Consider the following 24,643-nt stretch of genomic DNA (forward strand, 5'->3'; position numbering starts at 1 on the left):
CAATAAATAAATAAATAAAATAAAGAAAAAAATAATGAGATATTTAAGTAAAGTCTACCCTTGTTATAAATTCTTTTTATTATTTTTTAAGGATAAGGATGGTAAGGAGTTCTTTATTTAGAAAGTAGAAATATGTTCATATTTTTATACAACTTATGTTTCTGGGAATGAAAAGGATCGATTATATCAAAATTCAAGAATGAATACGTATTTGGATTTCTACTAGATTCTCTACTGAAGTACTAATTAATATCTAGAACTTCTTTTTAGATTCAGGATTATCTCCTTAACAATATTTTGAGAAATTTTCTTGTTTGAAGTATATCTATGGTACAACTCTTTCTTAAGAGCAAAACTGGAACTTAGAAAATCAAAGCATATTGGAGATCAATAGATATCCTTTCTCAGTATCTTCTATGTTCCCATTTAGATAGAAGTAAAGTTTTATTTGTAAAATTTATACACGAATATATTTCAAGGATGTAATTAAGTAGTACTTATTTTACTTGCTTAAACGATCATATTCAGCAGAATTCTAAGCTTTCGCTTCACGGATTTGTTCATGGTACAAGATTTTTGGTTTTACCGCAAAGATATATGTTTAGAGAAAAATGTAACAGTAGGAAAGCAAAATACGTATAACACTCTCCCCACTTAATTTTTCTAAAGGAATAAATTTTTGATTGCAATAACTTTGATGTACGACTTCGTTTTTAAATTAGCAATATTTTTTAATGGTCCAGGAATCCATGAGTTCCTGAGCTACGTTTTAGTATATATATAAAAAAATAAATATATATATATATATATATATATATATATATATATATATATATATATATATATATATATATATATATATATATATATATATATATATATATATATATATAATCAAGCTGAGTCGCGCTGGCTGTGGCGGGAAACAGGTAACACAAATGCAAAACATTTCTGCAAAAACTAAACATCATATTTTGCAGTAAGTTTCCACCATAAGCCATGGCTAAGGCAGAAATACATAACATACAGCGCCAGCTTAGTTATTCCATCCGAGAACTATGCTTTTTAGCACTCATCAGCCCGGAATAGGAAGTAACTTAGCTACAGATGGAAAGAGCCAAAGAGCCAAACAAACTGAGTTCCCCCCAGTTCAGTTATTTCATATTCTGTGCTGATGAGTGCTAAACAGCACCAAACTGCCGTCGTTGGATGGAATAACATAGCTGGCGGTGTATTTTATGTAAACATCATACATTCATTCCATGTCACGTGATCTGATGGTCATCATCCAAGCATCTCAGATTTGGAGGATGTTTTAGAGTGGTGCAAACATGTTTTTGGAAATTACCTATGCAGCAAATTTTCAGTGTACAATACACAAATGATAAGAGTGAAGGATACCTCAAAAAGAAAAAAAAAGGTTTTTTTTTTCAAAGTAACCTTCTATGGGAGACTTGCCTGACAGCAATAAAGTAATCTACTTTAATGAGCTGTCCTTGTATTTCTGTTAGTTCTCTAGAAATTCTACGTTGATATACTTCAGTCTACTATAGATTGTCAGGTTTTGTGTATATCCGAGAGAACAAAATCTCTTTGTCAAGTGTCACCAGATTCGCAGAAGCTTAGTTCAAATAATAAGATTAAGTGAAGTTCCAAAACAAGTCTCTAAAATCAGTAACTCTATTGTCTCCCTCCCCCCTTTTTTTGCTAACCAGAACCGACTACCCCAAAAGGAAATAACACTAGATGAAGCATAATAGAATTACCCTCTTCCATTTTTTTTTTAAATCTTATCTTGACTCAGGAAACAAACTAGTGCATATAACATCAAAAAAAAAAAAAAAAAAAAAAGGAATTAAAAGAAAGTTGAAATAATTTTCATTTTTTCTTTTTTTTAAAAAATTCTCTGTCCCATACTTAATTTTCTTTTCTGAAAATTTGTCCCATATAGTGATTTCATACGAAAAAAAAGAAGGGAAGAAATAGATTTTAGCTATCATTTTTAAAATTCGTTTTTAAAGTTTCGTTTGGGAAGGGGGGGATTGGCAACCCTATCTGACCACCCTTTGAATACGCCACTCGTTTAGGGCCTCCAAGAGCTGATTGCCATTCTTCGCAGCTTAATGAATGAGTTATAAATTAATACAAGACATAAGGAAAATGAACTTCTCGCCAAATGTTGCAGCACGGCGACTACATCAGGAGCCAGTTGATCAACGGAGGAACAATTAATATTCAGCAAATTATTATTGAATTTTATTAAGGACGAAACAATTTAAGTGGCTAGTACACGTGCTCCATTTTAGTCCCATCAAAAGTGCTTACTTATTCCACTGTGTAACATGTAAAAAGGCCGTCGTAAAGATCCGTTTGCTCACAGCCCCGTTTCACCGACTTCTTTTGAAAAAGTTGCGGTTCTTTAAAATAAATGATTCTAATTAGTCAATTTTTATTAAAATCCTTCCAATATGATTTTTATCCTATTTGTTATTTTTTCTTAGTTTCATTAACTTTTGCATTACTACCTTCTTCTTATTCCAATTTCATTATTTAAATGTTTGATTACTTTATGTAATTTCTTGAATTTCCTAGAATAAGGCTATTTTTCTTGCCGGAGACAGTACTCAAATTTGACGCCCCTATGAAGTTGCCGCCCGGGGCAAGAACCCTGACTCCCTCTAAGGTGGTTCAAAAATACATGTAAAAAAGTTTCTCCTAGATAGCAGGACACCCTTCAATCTTTTTAGACTTGTGGATAGTTAATATACTGGAAGAATTTTAGCTACCTATTTCAACTAAAAGAGGGTGCTCAACCCCCTCCCCCAAACTTGAAATGTATGGGGAGGGGGGGGGAGGGTAAAAAATACATTGAACGGAAAAAACAATGCTACGTATCATAATATACACTAGTAATATGCATGTACATTGCAAGAAAATAATTATTTACAAAAAAAAAAAAAAAAAGCTGGGGAAATTAAATGTTTATAAATTTGTGGCTAAAACTTCGACAGCAAAAAACAGTGAGGAAGTCTAAAAAAAAAATAGTGGGAGTTCCGAACTCTAGCTGAAAAAAAGTTTTTTTGCACAACCCCGCCAGCCCCCCTCCCCCCACCTACCCTCTACCTTAGATTCGGCACTATCTCCCTCGCCTCTTCTAACACCTTGATAAAGAAATCATAGATTAAAATTTAAAAAAAGTGATTCAAAAATGTGAATAGAAGCACTTGTATGCTGAACTATTCTTTTTAGTACGAATTATGCACCACCAAATCATAGTTGAACCTAATTTCTGTAATTTCAAGTCGGTATCTCATAGACCAGTTTGAATAACCGAATGATATGCACAGATTGTGAACGTTGTATATAGAAGACTTACTTTGGAAAAATTTAGGTGAATACTTCTCCCCCCTTTTAAAATATGAGCTGTCAAAAAATAATAAGTAAAGTTTTGAATTTTAAATTATTTTGCCTCAAAATCAAAGCAAAAAGCAGCCTGATTTTTTTAAGAGCATGTTAGTGTATGAGAAAAAAATCGCACTAGTATCCTTCCTTTTCATAAGATAACTCGTTTCCAAAACTTGTATTTCGTTTAGTATTTCCGCTTGTTTTGAACAGCACTCCGAATTTTTTCAAACTCGATAAAACCATTAATTTATAGTATGACATAACTAAAAAAACTTAAACAGGTTTCAGTAGTTTTCAAGTTTTTTGCATATCTGTACTAGTTTACGAAACACATGGCATTTAGTAAAGCATTGAATTTTGCAAAAACGGGCATAAAGCTTGACCAAGAAGAGAAGGCGCGTGGACTGGAAGCGGAAATGGGACACTTCATTTTAAAATAGGTAGTGTGAGTGAGAGCGCACAAGCGGAGTAGGGGTTACTTGGCGAAGATGCGTTGATATTTCGCAGTTGCGAATTCACACATTTGGAGAATTGGGGAGGGGGGGGATTTTTAAAATGTTTAATTTATTTAAAGGAACAAACTGAAAGTTTCAGCGCAATCGGCCGGGTAGTTCTCGAGTTTTGCGAGTTCAAACACACAGACGCTTTTGGGGGATTTCATTTTTAACCTACTTTCCCAGTAAAAGTCAGAAAAAGAGGAAAAAAGCATGAAAGAAGGCTTAATGCATCTTAAAAATATCGCGAAAAACAAAAAAAAAGTCAAAAAAAATTTGAATTCAGAAATTTTGAATTCAAATTATGTTTTTCGCAATCACGAACTGAGACAGGTTATTGTTTCTAGAAACAGCTCCTGTTCCCCCCTCCAAACCTGCCTCTCCTCCTGTGCGGTTACGTGTGCATAGTTGTGTGTGTAAGTGTGTAAGCTTGTGTGTGTGCGTAAACCTGTGTGTATGCACGTAGGCGTGTGTGTGTATGTGTGTGAGTGTGTGAGCGTGCGTGTGTGTAGGACATGGATGCCTCCGAGTAGGAGAAGCGGATAGCTCAGGAGCGGAGCAGCCGCGCCGCGCCTCCTACAGAGGACGGTGGGCGGTGGTGCTCGCTGGTTCAAGTTGAAAAAGGCACGGACGCCAAAAACCAGGGCTGTGGAGTCGGAGTCGGAGTCGGAGTCGAAGAGTCGGAGTCGGACAGATTTTGGAATGAAGGAGTCGGAGTCGGAGTCGTTAGAAAACATGCCGACTCCGACTCCGACATCGGGCTTCTTTTTTTCTTTCCTTTTCACTGACTCTCCTTGCATTTTTTAAAAATTGATTACCAATTGGTTCGATTACATGTATAAAAAGATACTAATGAGAAAATAACTGCCATTATCGCAATCAGCTAGCTTGAATGCTTACCGAACTTTCTGTAGCCGTCCCCTAGTTTGCTTGCTTTTTAACTTAACTAATAGCAACTGTCAGCAAACGGTTTTGTTGAATAACATTTTCAAGTAATCACTTTCAAATAAAAATAGAAATATAGTGTTTTGTTCTATCTCAGTTTAAAATAGTAAAAGAAACGTAACAAATGAGTAAGTCGACGCCCGTAGCTAATGTTGAAACGTTTAAATGTGATCGGCAAATTCAAAGAAGTTCTGGCTCGAAAACACGAATCTAAAAGATTCGATGAAATAATCTAATGTTTTTTTCTTTATTAAGACTATTTCTGTAAGCTTGGTTCTCACTAAAAGTATGGAACAAAATAAGTGTTAATGATTTCTTGATTACAAGACTCAAGAATTGCAGTTAATCTTAAAATCTTCATATTTTGGTTAATTCTAAAGCAGCCAATAAAATGTAAATTAAAAATTTAGCGAAGCAGAAATATAGGTATAGTAAAAGCTAGTCGTACAAATTTGTATACCGCCGCGTTTTGTGTAAAATTAGCTCCTGACGCATATGTGCCCTATTTTCGTTGAAATTTTATTGATGAAATGTAATTTAAAATATATTCGCGAAAATTTTCAGAATTAAAGTATTTATATTTTTTATAAACTCTGAAATTAACTTTGGGGGTCATTTACCAGATGGATGTCACCCGGGGCAAACCACTCCCTCTCAAGAACTTGGATTTAGAAAAAAAGTTTTTTTTCTCTCAAGTTACAGCTTTCAAAAATTGAAAGCACACGATTTGATCAATATATATTTGTTAAACATTAAAGGGGGGCAAATTACAGATAATCATTTTCAAAATTTTTAAAAGGGATTCTTAAGTCATCTCACTTTTTAACTCGTAACTATTGAAAAGTTTGATTTTTAAATTGAGTTTCTAACGTTGTATGACGTCTTAGGTTTACAATAAAAAACAAAATGCGAAATTTTCATAAAAAGGAATTAATATTTCAATCTCTGTTAAGAGGTTTTCCCCCTTCCCTTGAATGGAGAGAGGGAGTTGAAAAAATACAATTAAAAACTTTTTAAAAAATCCGGAGTCGGAGTCGGAGTTGGAGTCGGAGTCGGGCGTTTCAAAATCCAGGAGTCGGAGTCGGGGTCGGAGTCGGCCATTTTCCTTCCGACTCCGCAGCCTTGCCAAAAACAGTCAAATGAGAACAATAAGCAATCGTGATTGCTCAATAAATAAAATAATTAAATAAATATCGAAAAATTGAAAATTGGAAAGTAGGGTATTGAGATGGGGAAAAATGTCAGTCGGTCTGTCTGTCTGTCTGTTGGTCTGTCTGTCTGCCCCCCCCCTAATAACTTTCGAATGAATAGTCCGATTCGAACAAACTTTTTTTTGTTCGAAAGATCTCGGCAAGGACACCTCATTCCCATATTTCACGTTTTGATTTGAAGTATATTTGGTTCAATTTTGAACAGTTCAAAAAAAAACTTAACATTAGCGCCTACGGGGAAATTCAAGGCAGTTCCGCACTGTGAGGCGAATTTGTTTCAAACAAACTTTGCAGGAAAAAGCTTTTGATGAAAAACTTGTATATAAAATATCTTTTTGATTTGAACAATTTTCCGTTCAATTTTGAACAGTTCAAATCCCTTAACATTAGCGCCTACGGGGAAACTGAAAGTCAATGTAAATTCCGTACTTGAAGGCGGATTTACTTCAAACAAATTTTGTTGGAAATAGCTCTTGACACCAAACTCCAGACTTCGACTCCGAGAATTTAGGGGCACTTGACTCCGACTCCTGTGCCCGACAATTAATCGGACTCCGACTCCCCAACTTCGACTCTGACTTCGTAGCTTTGGTAAAAATTTATACACGAACAAATGACTGACTCCGATTCTTGGATATTCGACTCCGACTCCTTCATCCCAAAATTAGATTGACTCCGACTCTATGGTTTTAACTGTGAAATAATTATTGTTGATGTGATTTGTTTTTATTTTAACGCTAAAGTTTTAATTTAGGTATTCCGTTTTCGGCGAATAAACTCGAAGTCATTTATGTTTCTACATAAAGTTATGCGCAGACGATTTTTTTTTTTTTTTTTTTTGACAATAAAAATTATTTCTTTAAGTTGACATTTTATTGTTTTTATTTATTTTGGTTAGTGCATTAATTCATTTAAAAAATTGTTTTTGGCAACAGGGAAAAAGAAACGATTTCTTTCTTTTTTTTTTTGATATGATGTATTTATTTTAATGAGCTGATAAATTTTAATTATTGTTTTTTCGTTTTGAAAGCTGTTAAAGTTTTTTAATTTGAAAAAAGTGTATTAGCTGCTTTGTTTAAAAGTTGCTGCTATTTTATTTGTTCTGTTTTTTTTTTTTTTTTTTTTTTTTTTTTTTTTTTTTACGCATCGAATTTTTTTAGATGAGTGAGGAATATTTTATTCCTCGAAATCAGCTTAAAGTATTTTAAAAATATGTTTAAAAACATTTGCGATTTTAGCTATTTTTGAGAATATTGATCAGGTACTAGAAAGTAGTATGGGTATACGGGAAAGTATGCTCGTCTAGTTCTAGACAGAACTTCTTGTATACTATGTAGAGATGTTTCTACGTACACCATATGAAAAAAAAATCAAAGATGGTGCATCGACGAAAAAATTTCATTTTCTTTAAATTATATTCAATGACCCAGTATAGGAAGTAAAATAGTCAATAAAATAAACGAGCTGATGTGTGCATCACATGACTTCCTTTTACTCCAATTTAATGTCATTTTCTCATTATTGGCAGTTTTAATGTGATTCAGTAGTTTACTTTCTAAATATCACCAACAGCGGCAAAATTGAAACCAAATTTTAAAAAAATAAAAAAATCGCCAAATTTGTCGCCAAGTTGGTGACAAAACTTGGCGACCAAAAGACTGGCGATATATCGCCAAGTGTCCGCCAAATTATAACACCACTTGAGTTTAATAGAAATTAACAATGATTTCCCCTCAAAAAGGGGCAAAAGACCCTCTTTGGAGCAACCAAATGCAACCAAAAAGGGAGGTGCACAACAAGACCCCACTAGGAGTCTAAGTCCCAAATTTCAACTTTCTAGGACATTCCGTTCTTGAGTTATGCGACATATATACAGACATACGCACATACATACGTACATACAGACGTCACGAGAAAACTTGTTGTAATTAACTCTCGGATCGTCAAAATGGATGTTTCGAGTGTCTGGCATATATCCACGTGTGGCCGGTTTGAAAAATAAACTCAACATTCATTCGGGGGTGAGCTAAATGGAAATTAATGCCAATTTTTGAGTGAATTTTTTTTCGCGAGTACAATACTTCCTTTTTTGTAAAAGGAAGTAAAAACAGAACTTGACTAAGAAATTTATTCCAATAATGCTGTCTATATTTCTCGATTCAAATGTGTATGAATTATATATTTTATCAAGAATAATACATGTGTTTTGACTTAGATCATAATTCATGATCTAAATCAAAACACATGTATTATTCTAGATAAAATTTGGTTTAATCAAGAATAATACATATGCTTTTTCCCTTGTTTCTTTTCATAGTTACATTATTTTTGGCTAAGCTTTATGTTAGGCAGTTGGCATTGCAAGCATGTTCATCAAGGCAAATGCACTGAATAAAACTTCTTCAAGATCATTAGGTTAAGTATATAAGTTACTGCTCTGAACTAGTTCAGCTGAAAAACTAAAACGAGCTCGATATATGGCTATTCGAATGCATATTTTTGCAAATTGAAACGTAATACGTTTCGTCAAATAAGGAGTCCTCGAAATGGTTTTATCGATGGATTTATTGAGCCGATTTCTTCTTCGATTTGAGCCCGGTAGCTATTCAATCTTATCTTCTCGACCGGAACTGTTTGATTTAAAACGTTAACTGAAAAAAAAAATTATTGAAAATACAGCAATTTCTTCGCATATATTTACGTAAAGCTGTTTTGATGGTATAGATTTCAACTTATTTGAATTTCCTCGGAATAGGACAAAACCTCAGATAAAGAATAACAGTACGTATTTTGGAAAAATATATATGTGCTTTACATTTTTTTTAGTCTCTGTTAGTTTTGGGTTTATCACACCAATTTTTGTTGAAGCGGTACTTGAAGCAATGCCACATGTCGCCAAATGAAGTCAAGTTTTGACTACATTTCGTACATAAAAACATACAATTTTGAGGAAATTGCCATATTTTCTACTGATAGTATTAATAGTAGCTGCTGCTCAGATCTATAATGTTAATCGTCAGTCAGTCAGTTGTAAATTTGAGAGCTCACGTGTAGATGCTATGTTGTGATGCTGTGATTTCGTCATTTTTAACCTACTTTCCCAGTAAAAGTCAGAGAAAGAAAAAAAAAGCATGAAAGAAGTCTTAATGATCTTGAAAATAGCGAAAAAAAAATAAAATAAAAAAATTAATTTGAATTCTGAAATTTTGAATTCAAATTATGTTTCTCGCAATCACGAACTGAGACAGGACCCTACTTTTTGGAGTTATTGTTTCTAGAAACGGCTCCTCTCCCCCCCCCCCATTCTTCCTCTCCTCCTGGGCGGTTACTTGTGCATAGTTGTGTGTGTGCGTAGACCTGTGCGTATGCACGTAGGCGTGTGTGAGTGTATGTGTGTGAAGTCGTGTGTGTGTATGTGTGTGAACGTGCGTATGTGTAGGACATGGACGCTCCGACCAGGAGAAGCGGATAGCTCCAAACCGGAGCAGCCGCGCCGCGCCGCCAGCAGAGTACGTTGGGCGGTGGTGCTGCAAAGGCTTCTAGTCCAAGTTGAAAAAGGCACGGACACCAAAAACGGTCAAATGAGAACAATAAGCAATCGTGATTGCTCAATAAATAAATAAATAAATAAATAAATAAAAATGAAATAAATATTAAAAAATTAAAAATAGGAAAGTAGGGTATTGAGATGGGGAAAAATGTCGGTCGGTCGGTCTGTCTGCCCCCACCCTCACCCCCTAATAACTTTTGAGTGAATAGTCCGATTCGAACATTTTTTTTTTTTTTTTGTTCGAAAGATCTCGGTAAGGACACCTCATTCCTATATTTCACTTTTTGATCTGAACTATTTTTTGTTCAATTTTTAACAGTTAAGTGCAAGAATCTGAGAGAGTGTCACGCTTGTGATTCATGTCTTTCAGATTTTCTCCAAAAAATTACCAGTTGTTACTTATTTTATTAAGAACCTAAATCCAGAAATTTTTGTTCTGAAGTTGAGTTGTTCAGTTTTTGTGGGCCCCTAAAGGTCAACGCGTGGCAGCAAAAATTGAGCAGGTTTATAAGACATGGAATTTGCTATGAGCCACAATTGTTGCCGAGAGAACAATTTGCCTCCAAATTCTTTTATGTATGAAAGATAGAAGGTTCAAACTTTACAAAATGAATGCTAAATTTGTAGCAAGTTATTGCCGCAAAGTCGATGAAGGTTACAAAAAAGTGGCATTTCTGACGTTTTGTAGCATTTTTTTGGTCAAAAAACAGATTGCACCTTTCAGTTGCCACGGCATAAGTACTGTCGCTTTCAAGGTAAGTATGTGCACTTTGAAAAAATGCATAATTAACTGAAGCAAGTTTAATGTGCTTTTAGTTACATTAGGCCGAAATAGCGAAAATGACACATTTTACAGATATTCAAACTGTCATAACTCCTTGCGCGAACAACACATTGATTTTTTTTTTTTTTTTTGCCCTTATCATGCGCTATTATTGGTCTTACCAAAACAGTAAACTCCATTGAGGCGAAATGCTTTAAATTTTTTTAAAAAAATAATAACTTTTCCTATTTTTGTCGTCATGGATTTTTCTTTCTTCATACTATTTGCCATAATTTCTGGTATGCTAATAATATAGTTTGCAATTTAAATTGATGTTTTAGTGTTCCGTCACACATATATGATATTTATGACATTCATTTAACTTAACATAAGACATTAATAACATTTAAATTTTGCATATTTCAGTGTAAAGTAATTTAGTCAACATTTTCAATGTTATTATATTGAAAATTCTTTCTTTTTTTTTGAAATCAAACATAAAGTTCCATCTTTTTTTTTCAGTTATTTTGCTCCTTTTATCTATACTATGATGATATCACATATTTTTCAACTTACTCTTTAAATTATTAATTTTTGAATCAGTAAAAATTTTATTATTATTAAATATTATTTACCTATTTAAACAAATTATGTATATACTTTATTATTATTACTTTTAACAAGCTGATCGTTGAAGTAATGTTATTCTTCATTCATTTATTTATTTATTTATTTTTTTTTTTTTTTGCTTTGAATAAATATACACATGTATACAACATTGCAACCTTTTTCATGCGTAGATACTTGCCTTTATTAGCATATATTGCTTTTAGATAACGTTATAATTATAATAAACGAGCTGATGTATGCATCACATGACTTCCTTTTACTCCAATTTGTCACTTTCCCATTATTGGCAGCTTTAATGTGATTCAATAGTTTACTCTCTAAATGTCACCAACAGTGGCCAAATCAAAACCAAAATTTAAAAAAAAAACCTCGTCAAATTTGTCGCCAAGTTGGCGAAAAAACGGCGACCGAAAGATTGGCGATATATTGCCAAGTGTCCGCCAAATTATAACACCACTTGAGTTAACATCGAAATTAACAATTATTTCCCCCCAAAAAAGGGACAAAAGACCCCCTTAGGAACATCCGAATGCAACCAAAAGGGAAGGTGCACAACTAGACCCCACTAGGAGTCCACGTACCAAATTTAAACTTTCTAGGACATACCGTTTTTGAGTTATGCGAGATACATACACACATACGCACATACATACGTACACACAGACGTCACGAGAAAAATCGTTGAAATTAACTCGGGGATCGTCAAAATGGATATTTCTGGTGTCTTTACGTTCCTAGATATATACCCACGTCGTGTGGAAAAAAAAAGCAACATTCATTCGGGGGTGAGCAAAATAGAAATTAAGGCCGATTTTTGAGTGAAATTTTTTTCGCGAATACAATACTTCCTTTTTTTGTAAAAGGAAGTAAAAAATAAAAGCCTTGGATTAAATGGCTATTATTAATTGAAAAATAAATTTTAATTAAAAGTGCTCCTAAATTAGCTTGCTGACCACAGGCTACCTCCTAATAATTTTGACTTTTTATATCTAGTTAAAGTAATTTAATTTTGCTCACAGCAAACTGAAAATTACCTCAACGAAACTGAATGAAGCTTTAAAATTATTCCGTGAAAATTAGGAAATTGGAGAAAAATAAATCGTCTCTCAGAAATAAACTATTAACTATATTTTTTAAGTAGAAATTGTGAGAAATAATATGATGGGAAAATTGGTAAGATTACAAAGAATTATTGTGATCGTTAATCTGCTTGGCGGATTCATCGGTCAATCATCACCCATTAATCAATAATCGGTAATCTGCCAATTAGCTTATTGGCGCAAGCCTACTTTCTCTGCTGAATTTGATAGCAATTTCAAAATTATTATTTGTAAATATTGGAAATTAATTCGCTGCGTTTTTCTTAGAATTGGCCCAGCATTTGTTAAGAATTCCTACGCTGAAGTTAATTTAGGAGTTGTAACAATAATGTTGATTGAGTTTCTATTGTTCTTAATCCATTAAAGAGCTGGTGAGAAGGTAGGGCATAACAGGGGACGTGAGGTCTCATAAACCACGCTACTTTCTATTTTTACTTCTTTTTTTTACTTCCTTTCACAAAAAAGGAAGTATTGTATTCGCGAAAAAATTTTCACTCAAAAATCGATCCTAATTTCCATTTTGCTCACCCCCGAATGAATGCTGAGGTTTTTTTTTTTTTTTTTTCAACTCGACCACACGCAGATAAGTGCCTAAGAACGTACAGACACGCGAAATATCCATTTTGACTTTCCCGAGTTAGTTACAACGAGTTTTCTCGTGACGTCTGTATGTAGGTATGTATGTATGTGCGGATATGCGTATGTGCAGATCTGCATATGTGCGCATGTATGTCGCATAACTCAAGAACGGTATGTTTTAGAAAGTTGAAGTTTGGTACGTAGACTCCTAGTGGGATCTAGTTGTGTACCTCCCCTTTTGGTTGCATTTGCGTGCTTCTAAGGGAGTCTTTTGCCCCTTTTTGAGGGGAAATCATTGTTAATTTCGATGCAAATTCAAGTGGTGTTACAATTTGGCGGACACTTGGCGATATATCGTCAATCTTTTGGTCACCAAGTTTTGTCGCCAACTTAGCAACAAATTCGGTGATTTTTTTTTTAAAAATCTGGTTTCAATTTGGCCGTTGTTGGTGATATTTAGAGAGTAAACTATTGAATCACATTAAAATTGCCAATAATCGGAAAGTGACATTAAATTGGAGAAAAAGGAAGTCGTGTGAGGCACACATCAGCTCGTTTTTAATTGTGTAAATAAGATACAATCCAGATATTTCCCTGACATGTTCTTTGAGCCTTGATTTGAGTAGAAAAAAACAATTTGGAATTTTAAATTGAAATATACTTCAATGAAAAAAAATATACTAGCTCCTTAAGCTTATTGGAGAAAAATCATATTCTGCAGTAAATATTTTACTGCTAATAATAAAAACGAATACATTATTTATTAATAAATTTATTGTTGCTTTTTAATTTGCACAGCCTATTTAAATACCTGAAAATTGAATGTAGTACATTATACAGGGACAACTTTTAATAGAAACTATTAATATACCACGTCGTATTTCCAGGAATAACTCAGTCTTCATCGACTCTAGAACATTTATTGTGTAACTTCTGCGAACATCCAAACAATTCTCAACTTCATCTAGAATATGTCGTCTCTCTTCCGCGTACCGCATATCAGATAAATGGATCCATTTCCGCGAACCTAATGTGAGAGCCATGAGTACTGCTGCCGAAAATTGTACATAACATTGAAGCGGAGGGGAGATCTGACAAACCGTTATTGTAGAATACAGTTACAGTCGGACCTCCATATATCGAAGTAGCAAATTGCTGGAAAAAAATTCGATATGTAGAAACGATCTTATTTAATCCAAAAAATCTCTTAAAACATTAAAATTAAAGCTAATTTTTATGAAACCTCATTTCTAATTTATACGAGCATCGGATTAAATGAAAGTTAATAATTAAAAAAATAACAGAAATTACATTTTTGCGACTTCATACATCTTCATTCTTCTGCAATTCAACTTGATCTGCAACATTAGGGGATTTTCATTTTGACAAATCGAGAGAAAAGTAAAAAATAATCTACTTAACTTGAATGATTATTACTGCAGCTAAAACGACTAGGAACGATAATCAACAGACAAAAGGGATGACTTGAAACAATGTTACTGGTTACAACTAAGATTTTTGAAATAAACTTGAGGAAATTTAAGAATTTTAGAACGAAACAACGACCTATCTACACACCCCTCATCCCCAGATTCCTTATGAGTTTCGTAGCAACCTTTAGCGAACATAATTTTCTCCCCTAACCTTTATTTTTCATGAGACAAACAGTCTAAGAAGAAAAAAAATCTACGAATGTCTCGAAAAAAAATCGATATATAGAGAATTTTTCGATGTATAGAAACAATTTTTCTATCTAATGAACATAGAAATTTGCTGAGATTTCGATTTATAGAATATTTCGATATGTGGAAGTTCGATACATGGAGGTTCGACTGTATATTTCAACCAGATGAACATGGTAAAAGATGTTGATGAGGGAGGGGGAGGTTAGAGATCTAAAAGCAAGAAGCTATAGTGAAAAGCAATTCAATGGGACTGCAATTCCTTTCGTTGCTGTTTTTCCTATCATTGGAGCATCGTGCATTCTTTTGTATCACTTTTCTGTGATCATATCAAGTGTCAGGGACAACGATGAGCTTCGATATCGCATTGCTGTTTATTTACGTAAATCTAGGTTGAGTTTACAGTTATATTACAAGTATTATATACAATTCATTGTAGCTTTTAGCCATTTCGGCTCGTAAACTCGCAGAGCATATGCTCTCAAAACTGTAGGGGAGACTGTTGCACCTTGTTGGTTTTCAAAAAAAGTGCGCGATTTTTATGGATTTAAGTTATTAAAACTAAGTTATTAAATCAAGCCTTTTTCGCATAAGTAAAAAAAATATTTCGGATTATAAAAAAATATTTTTCTATTTTTGTATATTTTTCACAAATTTTATGTAGTTTGGTCCATGGTACATGATGCTCGTGTACCTTGAGACAGACCTCTTGTACTTGCTTAACTGCATTACTTACATTGTATTCAAGTGTATTGGACCCACTTTCATTCAACTTTCTTAAAGGCCTAGTAATGGTTGACCTGCTCACTTTGAATACTTTTTCGGCCTCTCTAAAAGTCATTTTTTTTTTCAGGATCATTACTTTTTACTGCTTCAATAGCATTTTGCAATGCTTCAACATCTACTGGATCCCTCTTGATTCCAGTTTTACTTCGAGGCATGATGAAATCCGACCTAAAAAAAACACTACAACTTATTGTACCTTGATCCAGTTGTTCAAGGTACAAAATGGAGCTTGGTTTCAAGGTACACGAAGGTACATGTTTATACAAAAGTAGCTACCCTAACCTAACAGTTACGTAAAAAGTAATGACTAAATGCTGAATACCCTTACCGAGAGATAGGCAATAAATATAATGGTCAATCAGTTGGTAACATTAGTCTTTAACAGTCCAATTTCATTTCAGTAACACTGGAATTATTTACTTTTGTTTGCACAAATCACAAAACAATCACTGTCCATATAAAAGCTGGAGTTTCAACCTACAACTCACTCTGGCAGGTGGAGAGACTGTCATGGCTGACATAGTACCGTGATTCCTCTCTAGGTAAAAGCGCTAGCTGATTCGAGTGCATGGCGCATGGTACACCATGGTCAAGGTACAACACTCCCGTGTGCAGGTAAACGGCAGTAACTGCAGATTTTTCGATTTTCTTTTTTTTTTTTTTTGCATTTTTGAAATCTTTATTACTATAGTTTTATGGTACAAACACTTTTATTTGGCTGCCGCAGAAAAAAAAGCATTTTTTTTATCAGTGGTAATTAGCAGTAACTGCTTTTTTAGCAACATTTTGCGGGAAGTCGGCAGTATGTACATTAGGGTGGTCCTATTTATATGGGAAATTTTTTTTTCGGAATTCAACAAGTGACGCCCCCTAGTTTTGTGACACTATAATAAAAAGTAATCGGTGCAAAATTTGAACTCGATCGGTCAATAATAACACGCGCCCCTAGGACGTTGAACTTTAACACTTTTGATAATTTTCATACAAATCTTCAAGTTTTTACTTCAGACCCCGTACATCGTTTCTCCTAAGTTTGAAAAATATTTTTACAGCGAGGCAGCACTAAAATTAATCTTTTTAATTACTTCATATCGTCTAAAGATTTTACATTGAATAAGAATGAAATAGTGCTTTAGAAACTTTAACTTAATCGTACGCTTTTCTCAATGTATCTCAATCGTGTTCATTTTTTTCCCCGATAGTCTTGTACTGTCTGTAAAATACTAAATTACTTTTGTGACTCATATTTGGTAAATTGATTGTGAAATTCTTCGATCAATTGTGCTCCTCTTTCAGGTGTATCATTCAAAACTTTCAGCATTTTAACGATATCTCTTCCCTTTAAATAGCTTCCTTCATTTTGCCATGAATCAGGATCAAATAGGAAAACATCTTTTGGTGTTTGTAACTTATCAAACAATTTTATTGACTTGTAATTGATTCTATAAAGAGGAAGATCTTTACTAAGAAAGTATTCCAAATCAGCTACTGTTATCTGAGATTTATCATACAGTCATCAGACACATCTTCCTATTCAGCAAGCATTTTTTTGAAGTAGACTTTTCCTAATCTTCAAAGTTAATCCCTTCATCCAATACGGACAAAGCTACTAGTTCATCCCCTAAGTACCATAAGTGATTTATGAATTTTTCAATCACTGCTTCTACTGCATGTTAGTCATCATTTTGTACGCTTCAGGTTTTTTAGACACTAGACTTTATATTAATTTAAAAGGCCTAGAATGGGTTGCTGCGAAAAACTATATCTTCATACAACATTCAACTGTAAAACAGCATTTACGGGCATTCTCTTCATGTAAGTTCAATTTAAATTGTTTCCTAAATATATAAATATTCAAACAATAAATTCCTTTTGCCACCCATCTGGCTCACAGATAAGCTCCAGGTTGCCGAAAACATATCCCTGTAGGAGGGAGGAGTTCACCAAGAAATATTATTACACGTTATGAGAATTCTCTGTAATATTTCTTAATTCCACTTTCTACGAACAATAATATGTCATCAAATTCTTCTTTTAGAATTTAAGTGGTATGTGTACTTTTTGAATTTTGAAGCGCTTAAATAATGGAATATCGAGTCTAGAACTAAGAAAGGCAAGAACTTCTTCAAAGACACTCTGCAGTACGATTTCAAGTGCGTGATGATAACAATACAAATGCAATATATCACCGTTCAGCTTTTGCTCTAAAAAATTACATGCACAATTTATACGGCCGGTATTATAAGCCGCTGTATAAAACACTACAGCTTAAACAGTTAGCAATAAAGAACAATCATCTAAGATATCATATACAACCGAAGAAATATCTCAGAAATTCTGAGTAGCTGTTCAATACTGGGACCTGAAGCTATCATGGTAAGCCTATCGGCGTTTTTTTTTTTTTTCAGTTACATCTGGATGTAGCTTTGTATCCCAGGGAATAACTAAAAAATCTAAATTTAAATTCATGAAATTTGATTTCACCTCTCGAAGATTTTCTCTTGCTCTCGTAAGGGATGTACGATTGATCATAAGTTTATTTGGATTTAAATTTACTGCATCTACATAGGCTGTTAATAAATGAGCAGCATCTTTGTCCCTAATATGGCATTTGTCTAACACTGATGAAATGCGAGCAGATATCAATAGTTGTCAAGCTTTTTTGCGTTGTGATAGACCAGAAAAAAAAAAAAAGGTTCAACAGGTTAGGATAGATACCCATTTCGGTTTCTAAATCTTGTGAATTGCAAGAGGAATTTGATGATAATAAAGGATTATGTACTGAAATAGAAGACAGTTTAAAGTATAGATTTTTACATTATTCCGATCTGGAATTTTTTTTTTAAATTTATATTTTAGATATGAAAAATACAGTTGATTTTTATGGTAGGGTAATCGAGGATTTTTCAAGATTTAAATTATAAGAATGCATAAACATTTAAGTATATAACTAAAGAACAGCGAATTAAAATATAATTGTCATTAATTATATTTATAGCATGGAAACCTAGTGACCCTATTTGCTACACCTATTACATACACAGACAATTTTCTAAATCAACACCCCCAAAGCCTGCAGGAGGCAATTTGTTATTGTCAAAAATCATTCATTAATGGTCTAGGCCATTCATTAATGGCCTTTAGAATCCCTTGTGTCCATCTTGGTGGAAAGAAATGTTCCTCTGCCGCTCGGTTTGAAACGAGCACGAATAGCGGTATGCCTGTCCCAAGGCCATTGGTGTACATGTACCCTATGTAATATGTACAATTTTACAGAATAAAAGTGAGAGAATGGTTGGTCTGGAAGTAGCAACATCTGTTGAGGTTCAAAATTACTTTAAATATGAAATCTAGGAATATTTTTACATAAAAATGAGAAAATCCGCATTTTTTTCTTCGAAACTCAAAAAAGGGGGCCCTAGGGGCACGTGTTAATATACATGGATGACTTAAAATATTGCGTGGATCATTTATTTGTATGATGGAACAAATTGAGGGGGCGTCGTGTAAAATATCTACAACTTCGAAAATAAGGACCACCCTAATGTACATACTGCTCTTTACCTGCCCACGGAAGAACGAAAACTTTCTCCCGTGGTCTGGTAAACGGCAGTAACTGCTTTTGTCGCTACATTTTGCAGGTAATTGGCAGAATGCACTTACTTCCTTTACCTGCACACGGAAGAACGAAAACTTTCTCCCGTGGGCTGGCAAACGGCAGTAACTGCAAATTTTTTGATTTTTCATGAAATTTTTTGCCTATGATCGTTCTGCCGTGGGAAGGTAAATGGCAGTAACTGCAATTTTTTCCATTTTCTTTTCTTTTCTTTTTTTTTTTTTTTTTGGAATTTTTCAAATCTATGCTTCTTTAGTTTTATGGTGCAAACATGTTTATTTGGTTAGCGCTAAATAAAAGCATTTTTTTCATCAGTGGTGATTAGCAGTAACTGATATTATCGCTACATTATGCAGGTAATCAGCAGTATGTACTTACTGCTCTATACCTGCCCATAACCATTGTCTGGAGAATGGAACATAAATGAATCGTCGCCAAATCTTGAACCAACGCATAAACGGTTTTCGCGATTTCTTTTTAGCTCAGCTAAGGGCAAGCAGTAACGCCCCGATGGGAGGTCATTGTGTGACCTCTCAAAAATTTCCTTGATTAGGCAAATTTAGAGAAAATATTGCATATTTTAAAATGATTCCTAGTCGCTTCTCATTAGATGTAGGTATGCGTGCCAGGTCGTATTTTATCTTTCGGCAAAATTTGGGAATTACCGTCTCTCGTCCTTGAGCGAAAGAGATACTTAAAAGGGGGAGATACTTGGGAAAAAATAATCATACTTTATTTCAAATAAAGTCGAATTACAAAACGTTTTGTAATTTCACAGCCCTCAAACATTAAAAAAAAATCTTTGATTCTTCATATCCCCCAATTGGAACACATCAAGTGAGGGGAATTACGGTGTTATGTGCTTCGTACTAGTCACGTGGTGTATCAATTGGCACTGCAATCTTTTTTTTTTTTGGTACAATTTACTGTAATTTTCTTTTGTACTGTAAGTATTCCATTTTACAGTACTATTTGCCATAAAAGTTTAATTAATTTTTAAACAGCGTAGCTAATACATAAGTGTTTTGGCCTCCCCAAATGATCAAAGTTCCGTCCCGTCACCCCTAAATCATGCTTAGTCCGTGTCAACCTACAGGTTGAACGTGTCCAAACTAAAAACAGATTATGCTAGTGCGAAACGTGTATTACCTGTTAACGGACAGGAAGTGCTGGCCTGTGAGCATTCGGGAAAAACTGAGCAGAGTTCTGTATTTGACGCAGTTATGTCACTTTTAGAAAACAGTTAGGGGCCGATGACGTCACGTGTTGAGGGAGGGGAGAGGTTTGTGAAGTTGTGACAGTTTGTGACAAGGGGAAGGAAGGGGGAACAAGAAGTGTGGCGTCTCACAGTTTAAAAAAAAATATGTTTATGAAAAAGCGCGTGACGGGGGACAAGGGAGGGGGGGTGAAGTGAAGCATAACACTTTATGATACAGAAAGGATGAGGGTTAATTTGTTGAAAAAAAAAAGTGTAGCACAATTTTTATGGACTGTGTGATACTAGAGCTGTTAGAGGTCTGATTTGATACGATCGACAAATTGTGACGTCATGGCAGTTAGCACCACTAATAAAACGCAGGTCGTCTGCCGGGGCGCCTGGATGAGAGGTCATGGGAGATTAGTGTGACGATCCAAAAAATTCCTCATTCGGCAAATTTTGTCCGACGATTCAGCAAATTTGGAGAACAGCAAATTTCAAATGCCTGAACGTGAATTTTACTTAGATACACTAAGATGTGCAAACCCATATTTTGTCATGAAATACACCACCAGCTCACTAGTGAGTTATTCCAGTCGAGATATGCAGTTTTGTGCTTATTAGCAACCATCAGCCCGGCATAAGAATTGACTGAGCTGGAGGTGGAAAACCTCTTAAGGAAGCCAAGAGTGCCAAACAAACTAGTAGCTAATATAGAATTAGCATTGACCAGTCGAGTGACCGAAGCAATGGTTCGGTTCAACTCGAAGATTGAAGGCAAGGCAAGGATACTGAATATACCATATTTTGTCATTCGGCAAAATTTGTAATTCCAGTCACCAAATTAAGAACTTCCTCCCTCCTAAAAATTTTAAGTTTGGGCTGGTCCTGTTCGACCCATTGCAGCCCTTTTGATACCAAAAAAAAAAAAAAAACATCAACGGGATGCTATACTAGCAGAATTATTGCTATTTCAAATAGGGTTGGTTGGGGGAAGTGGGTCACTGGGATAATGGGTCCCCCCCCCCTAAAACCGAAATATGGATATGGTTTTAAAACTTTTTTACACGGATCTTATCACAGTGATTGGTTTTGCATGTGTTCGATTTTCGTGGAAATTTTTTCTAGGTCATAACAATTACTTTAAAAAAAAAAAAAAAATTCTGAAAAATAATTTTTTTACGAGTTCCAGCAACATTTTCCAGAAGAGTATTTCCTTGTTAGTTTTGATTATTTTTTTTTAATAATCATTAATTTTTCATGTACAATTTAACATAAAGTGCATACTGAAACAAGAGTTTTTGCATGAAATATTATTGATAACTGTTTTAGAGTATGGATCCCACTTACTAATCCTAAATTTTCGCTATAAGGGGTAAGCGGGTAAGTGGGTCCCCTCACTATGGGGTTAGGGGGTCCCCCTATAATAGTGAGGATTTTAAAATTAAAAGCAATTCTGATGAAGCATTTATATTCGTGAAATACATGACAACTATCATGACCTAGTAGGAATTGATAGTTAAGCTACAAAAACTGATAAAGCCGGTTGTTATGTATTTGAGAAACTTACATCAAAGTAAAACTTGAAGTATTATGTAGATCTAATGTTGGATATTGGTGATACAAATTTAAAAAAAAAAATGAATTGGAAGAACGAATAGAAATAGGGACTTTTTATTGGCCTGTTGCATATGATCTTGGAATTATTGCTGAAGATGAAGTTTAGGGTTCAGTATGATGATCGACTTACAGGCACAATTGTTTTGTTTTAAAATTTTTCGTCATACAGGTTCAAAAGACAGTAAATATCTCGTAAATAGACGCGTTTACGAAAAAGAATTTCATATAAAAATTTACATACTTTATCAAGTAAACCCTTCTAAACCTTTCTTTTAGATATGCTTGATTTAAATTTAAATAAAGCGGCGGTGGCCTACTTACCCCTTATTACGGAGTAAGTGAGACACCCATCTGATTTTTTTTTTCAATAAATTTTTAAGAATACTTAAAGCGTTATTTTAGAAAATAATGATAAACTTTTCTCCATTAACACTCCGTCGGGCGCAATATGTTGTAGAACATGATCGGGCGCATTGAGCCTGGGAAGCACACTTTGATCTACTGATCTTTTCTACGCATGTTCACATTTTCTTACGAAAAAAATGTCAACTACAAACACCAAAGAAGAGAAATAAAAGTTTTTCATGATTTTCGAATGCAACAAGTTTATTTGAGAAAATGAATATACATTTTTCCATAAGCTATTGAGGGCGCGTGGCTAACTAAAGAATTCGAGGTGTGCCTAATAGATCAGATGCACCCGACGGAGTGTTAATATCGTCCAAGATAAAATAAGACACGAATTTTATTATTTTATTTTTTCAAAATCATTGTATAAGGTTTCGAAAACGAACTGTCCTCAAAAGGGGTCTCACTTACCCCAACCGAAGCTACTTTTCTTTTTAAGAAATGAGCTATTCAGTAGGAATGTTGACGATCAGCCAACAACTGGTACAATAGAGTAAGAAATAAACAACGTCAAAAAAGCACGAATTCGCAAATAACTGCAGACACGTGTTTCGGCGTTACAGGGAACGCCTTTAAAGATTTTTTTTTCAATATGGCGTTCCCTGTAACGCCGAAACACGTGTCTGCAGTTATCTGCGAACTTGTGCTTTTTTGACGTTGTTTATTTCTTAAGGCGTTCCCTGTAACGCCAAAACACGTGTCTGCAGTTATCTACGAATTTGTGCTTTTTTGACGTTGTTTATTTCTTACGCTACTTTTCTGCACAAAGGCATTTATTTATCTTAACTAGTACAATGTTCCTTCATTGAAGCTGAGTTTCCCAACAAACTGGAAGAAAAAATTAATTTAGCCCTTAAATTTTAGCTATCAGTTTGTTGGTAAACTCATCTTCAATTATTTTCGGTTATGGGCCATTCCACAAAAAAGTCAACTTTTTGTCCCGCACATGACGGTTTAGATATTTCAATAAAAAGTAATAATTTTGAAGGTTAATGACGAAATTTTTCGCTTAAGAAATCCCACATAGGTTTGTAACTTGTTAAGCATAAAAAAAATATTCATTAATATTTTAAAGTATTATTTTTAATGAAATATATGAGGCGTCAAGTGCGGGACAAAATGCCCGTTTTCCCTGGAATGACCCTTATGATAAACTATTCACGCCATTTAATTTATGCTTATTGACTCTCGAAAAATAAAATTCTAAACTTCTAGTTACTAAAACAAAATCTCGTACTGTAGAAAAATGCAATCTGTGTGTCAGAATCAGTGATAATCAACAATAATACGATGTCAAACAGTTTTTCACAAATTAACTAGCAATTTTGTACAGTTGAAGGAAATTCTGAAAAATGGTATTCTAAAAAGTATGTGATTAAAAAAAGCACTACTTGGTAAACTACAGTTCAGAATTTGCTCTATCGCAAAACCAAAATAACTCGGTTAATAATCTGATAAAATCATTACAGCAAAATATTTTGCAGTTTGAATATTACCATTTTGGATCATCAAAATTTTCTCAATGTTTCGAACCCCTACTATTAGCAGCAGTTTTTTTTTACCCTCGCATAAAGAACTGCATACAAGCTACACTAACTAAAGTTAAAGTTATTGCATTGTGCTTGGAATATTTTATCATGATCTAATCAATTTAACGTATATAATCAAGTTATCTTTGCTTCAATTAATGTTCCCAATTATCAGATTTGGCTGATTTTGGAAGGACTACCCCCTTGAGAAATTTATAGCTACGCCAGTATATACAATGGGGTCGTTTCCAAAATTTTAAAAGTATTTTTTTTCTGAAAGAGCATGCTTAAAAACATAGAATCTGACCATTTTAAAATAATTTCTTTAAGTTTTTTATATTAACAAAATACTTAAATTGGTGCTCTTTTATCGTTTAACGTTCTGTCGATGACATCACAAATGATGAAATGAAATTCAGCGTTGCCATTCACGGTCCAAAATATTTAATTCGCATCTTTACTCACGTGTATTGGCAACGATAGGGTTGATGGAAAGCGTAGAGCGCATTTCTAATATCGCTTCTTGATTATCATAACGTGGAAATGCGGTAGAAAGATATGCCATAGTGCATCATCATTTGTGGCGTCATAAAGACCACGCCTTGTTTGAAGAATCGGACATTTTAAAAAAATAATTAAAAAATAACTGTTGGGAAAATGAAAGTATTGAGTCCATGTTTTTTTTTTTTTTTTTTTGCTTATTCTATCAATTTCAGTGCCAAAAGTACTACTTTTGACTGAAGGAAACAATCCCATTGTCTCGACATTTCAGGGAATTATGTCCTTGGTTTTAAAAATTTTGTTCTGTAAAAACCCCAATGCACAACATGTAGAGCTATTTCATTCTAATATTGCTGCTCACAGGAGTTGAGAAAAATTATACTCAAGTTGCATTGTCTCTAGATTTTTTTTTTCTTTGGTTCAGAAATGCAGCTGCTAAAGAGGCTTTACGTTAACATCCTTTGGAGAGAAAAGTTTTTACGGGAGATGTAAAAGATGGAAGCAAAGCTCAAATGGGATTTACTAAATGTCATAAACCTAAACTTACTTTTCCTTGCAACTTCAGAAATAAAAAGAAATTCTCACGAGAGTCGATGCTATACTAGTACACTCACGCACATCGTCAT

General features: G+C 34.1%; 1 protein-coding gene across 1 annotated transcript in view; it reads right to left on the reverse strand.

The window, feature by feature from the left end:
* LOC129226969 (probable serine/threonine-protein kinase clkA) overlaps positions 1–15,657 on the reverse strand; it is a 35,508-nt gene extending 19,851 nt beyond the window's left edge. Inside the window, exon 1 of the mRNA XM_054861597.1 lies at positions 15,634–15,657. Coding sequence (XP_054717572.1) covers positions 15,634–15,657 — 24 coding nt within the window. The remainder of the gene's footprint in view (positions 1–15,633) is intronic.
* Positions 15,658–24,643: the final 8,986 nt, after the last annotated feature.

This window comes from Uloborus diversus, chromosome 7 (genome assembly GCF_026930045.1).
Source record: "Uloborus diversus isolate 005 chromosome 7, Udiv.v.3.1, whole genome shotgun sequence".
NCBI classification, from domain to species: domain Eukaryota; kingdom Metazoa; phylum Arthropoda; class Arachnida; order Araneae; family Uloboridae; genus Uloborus; species Uloborus diversus.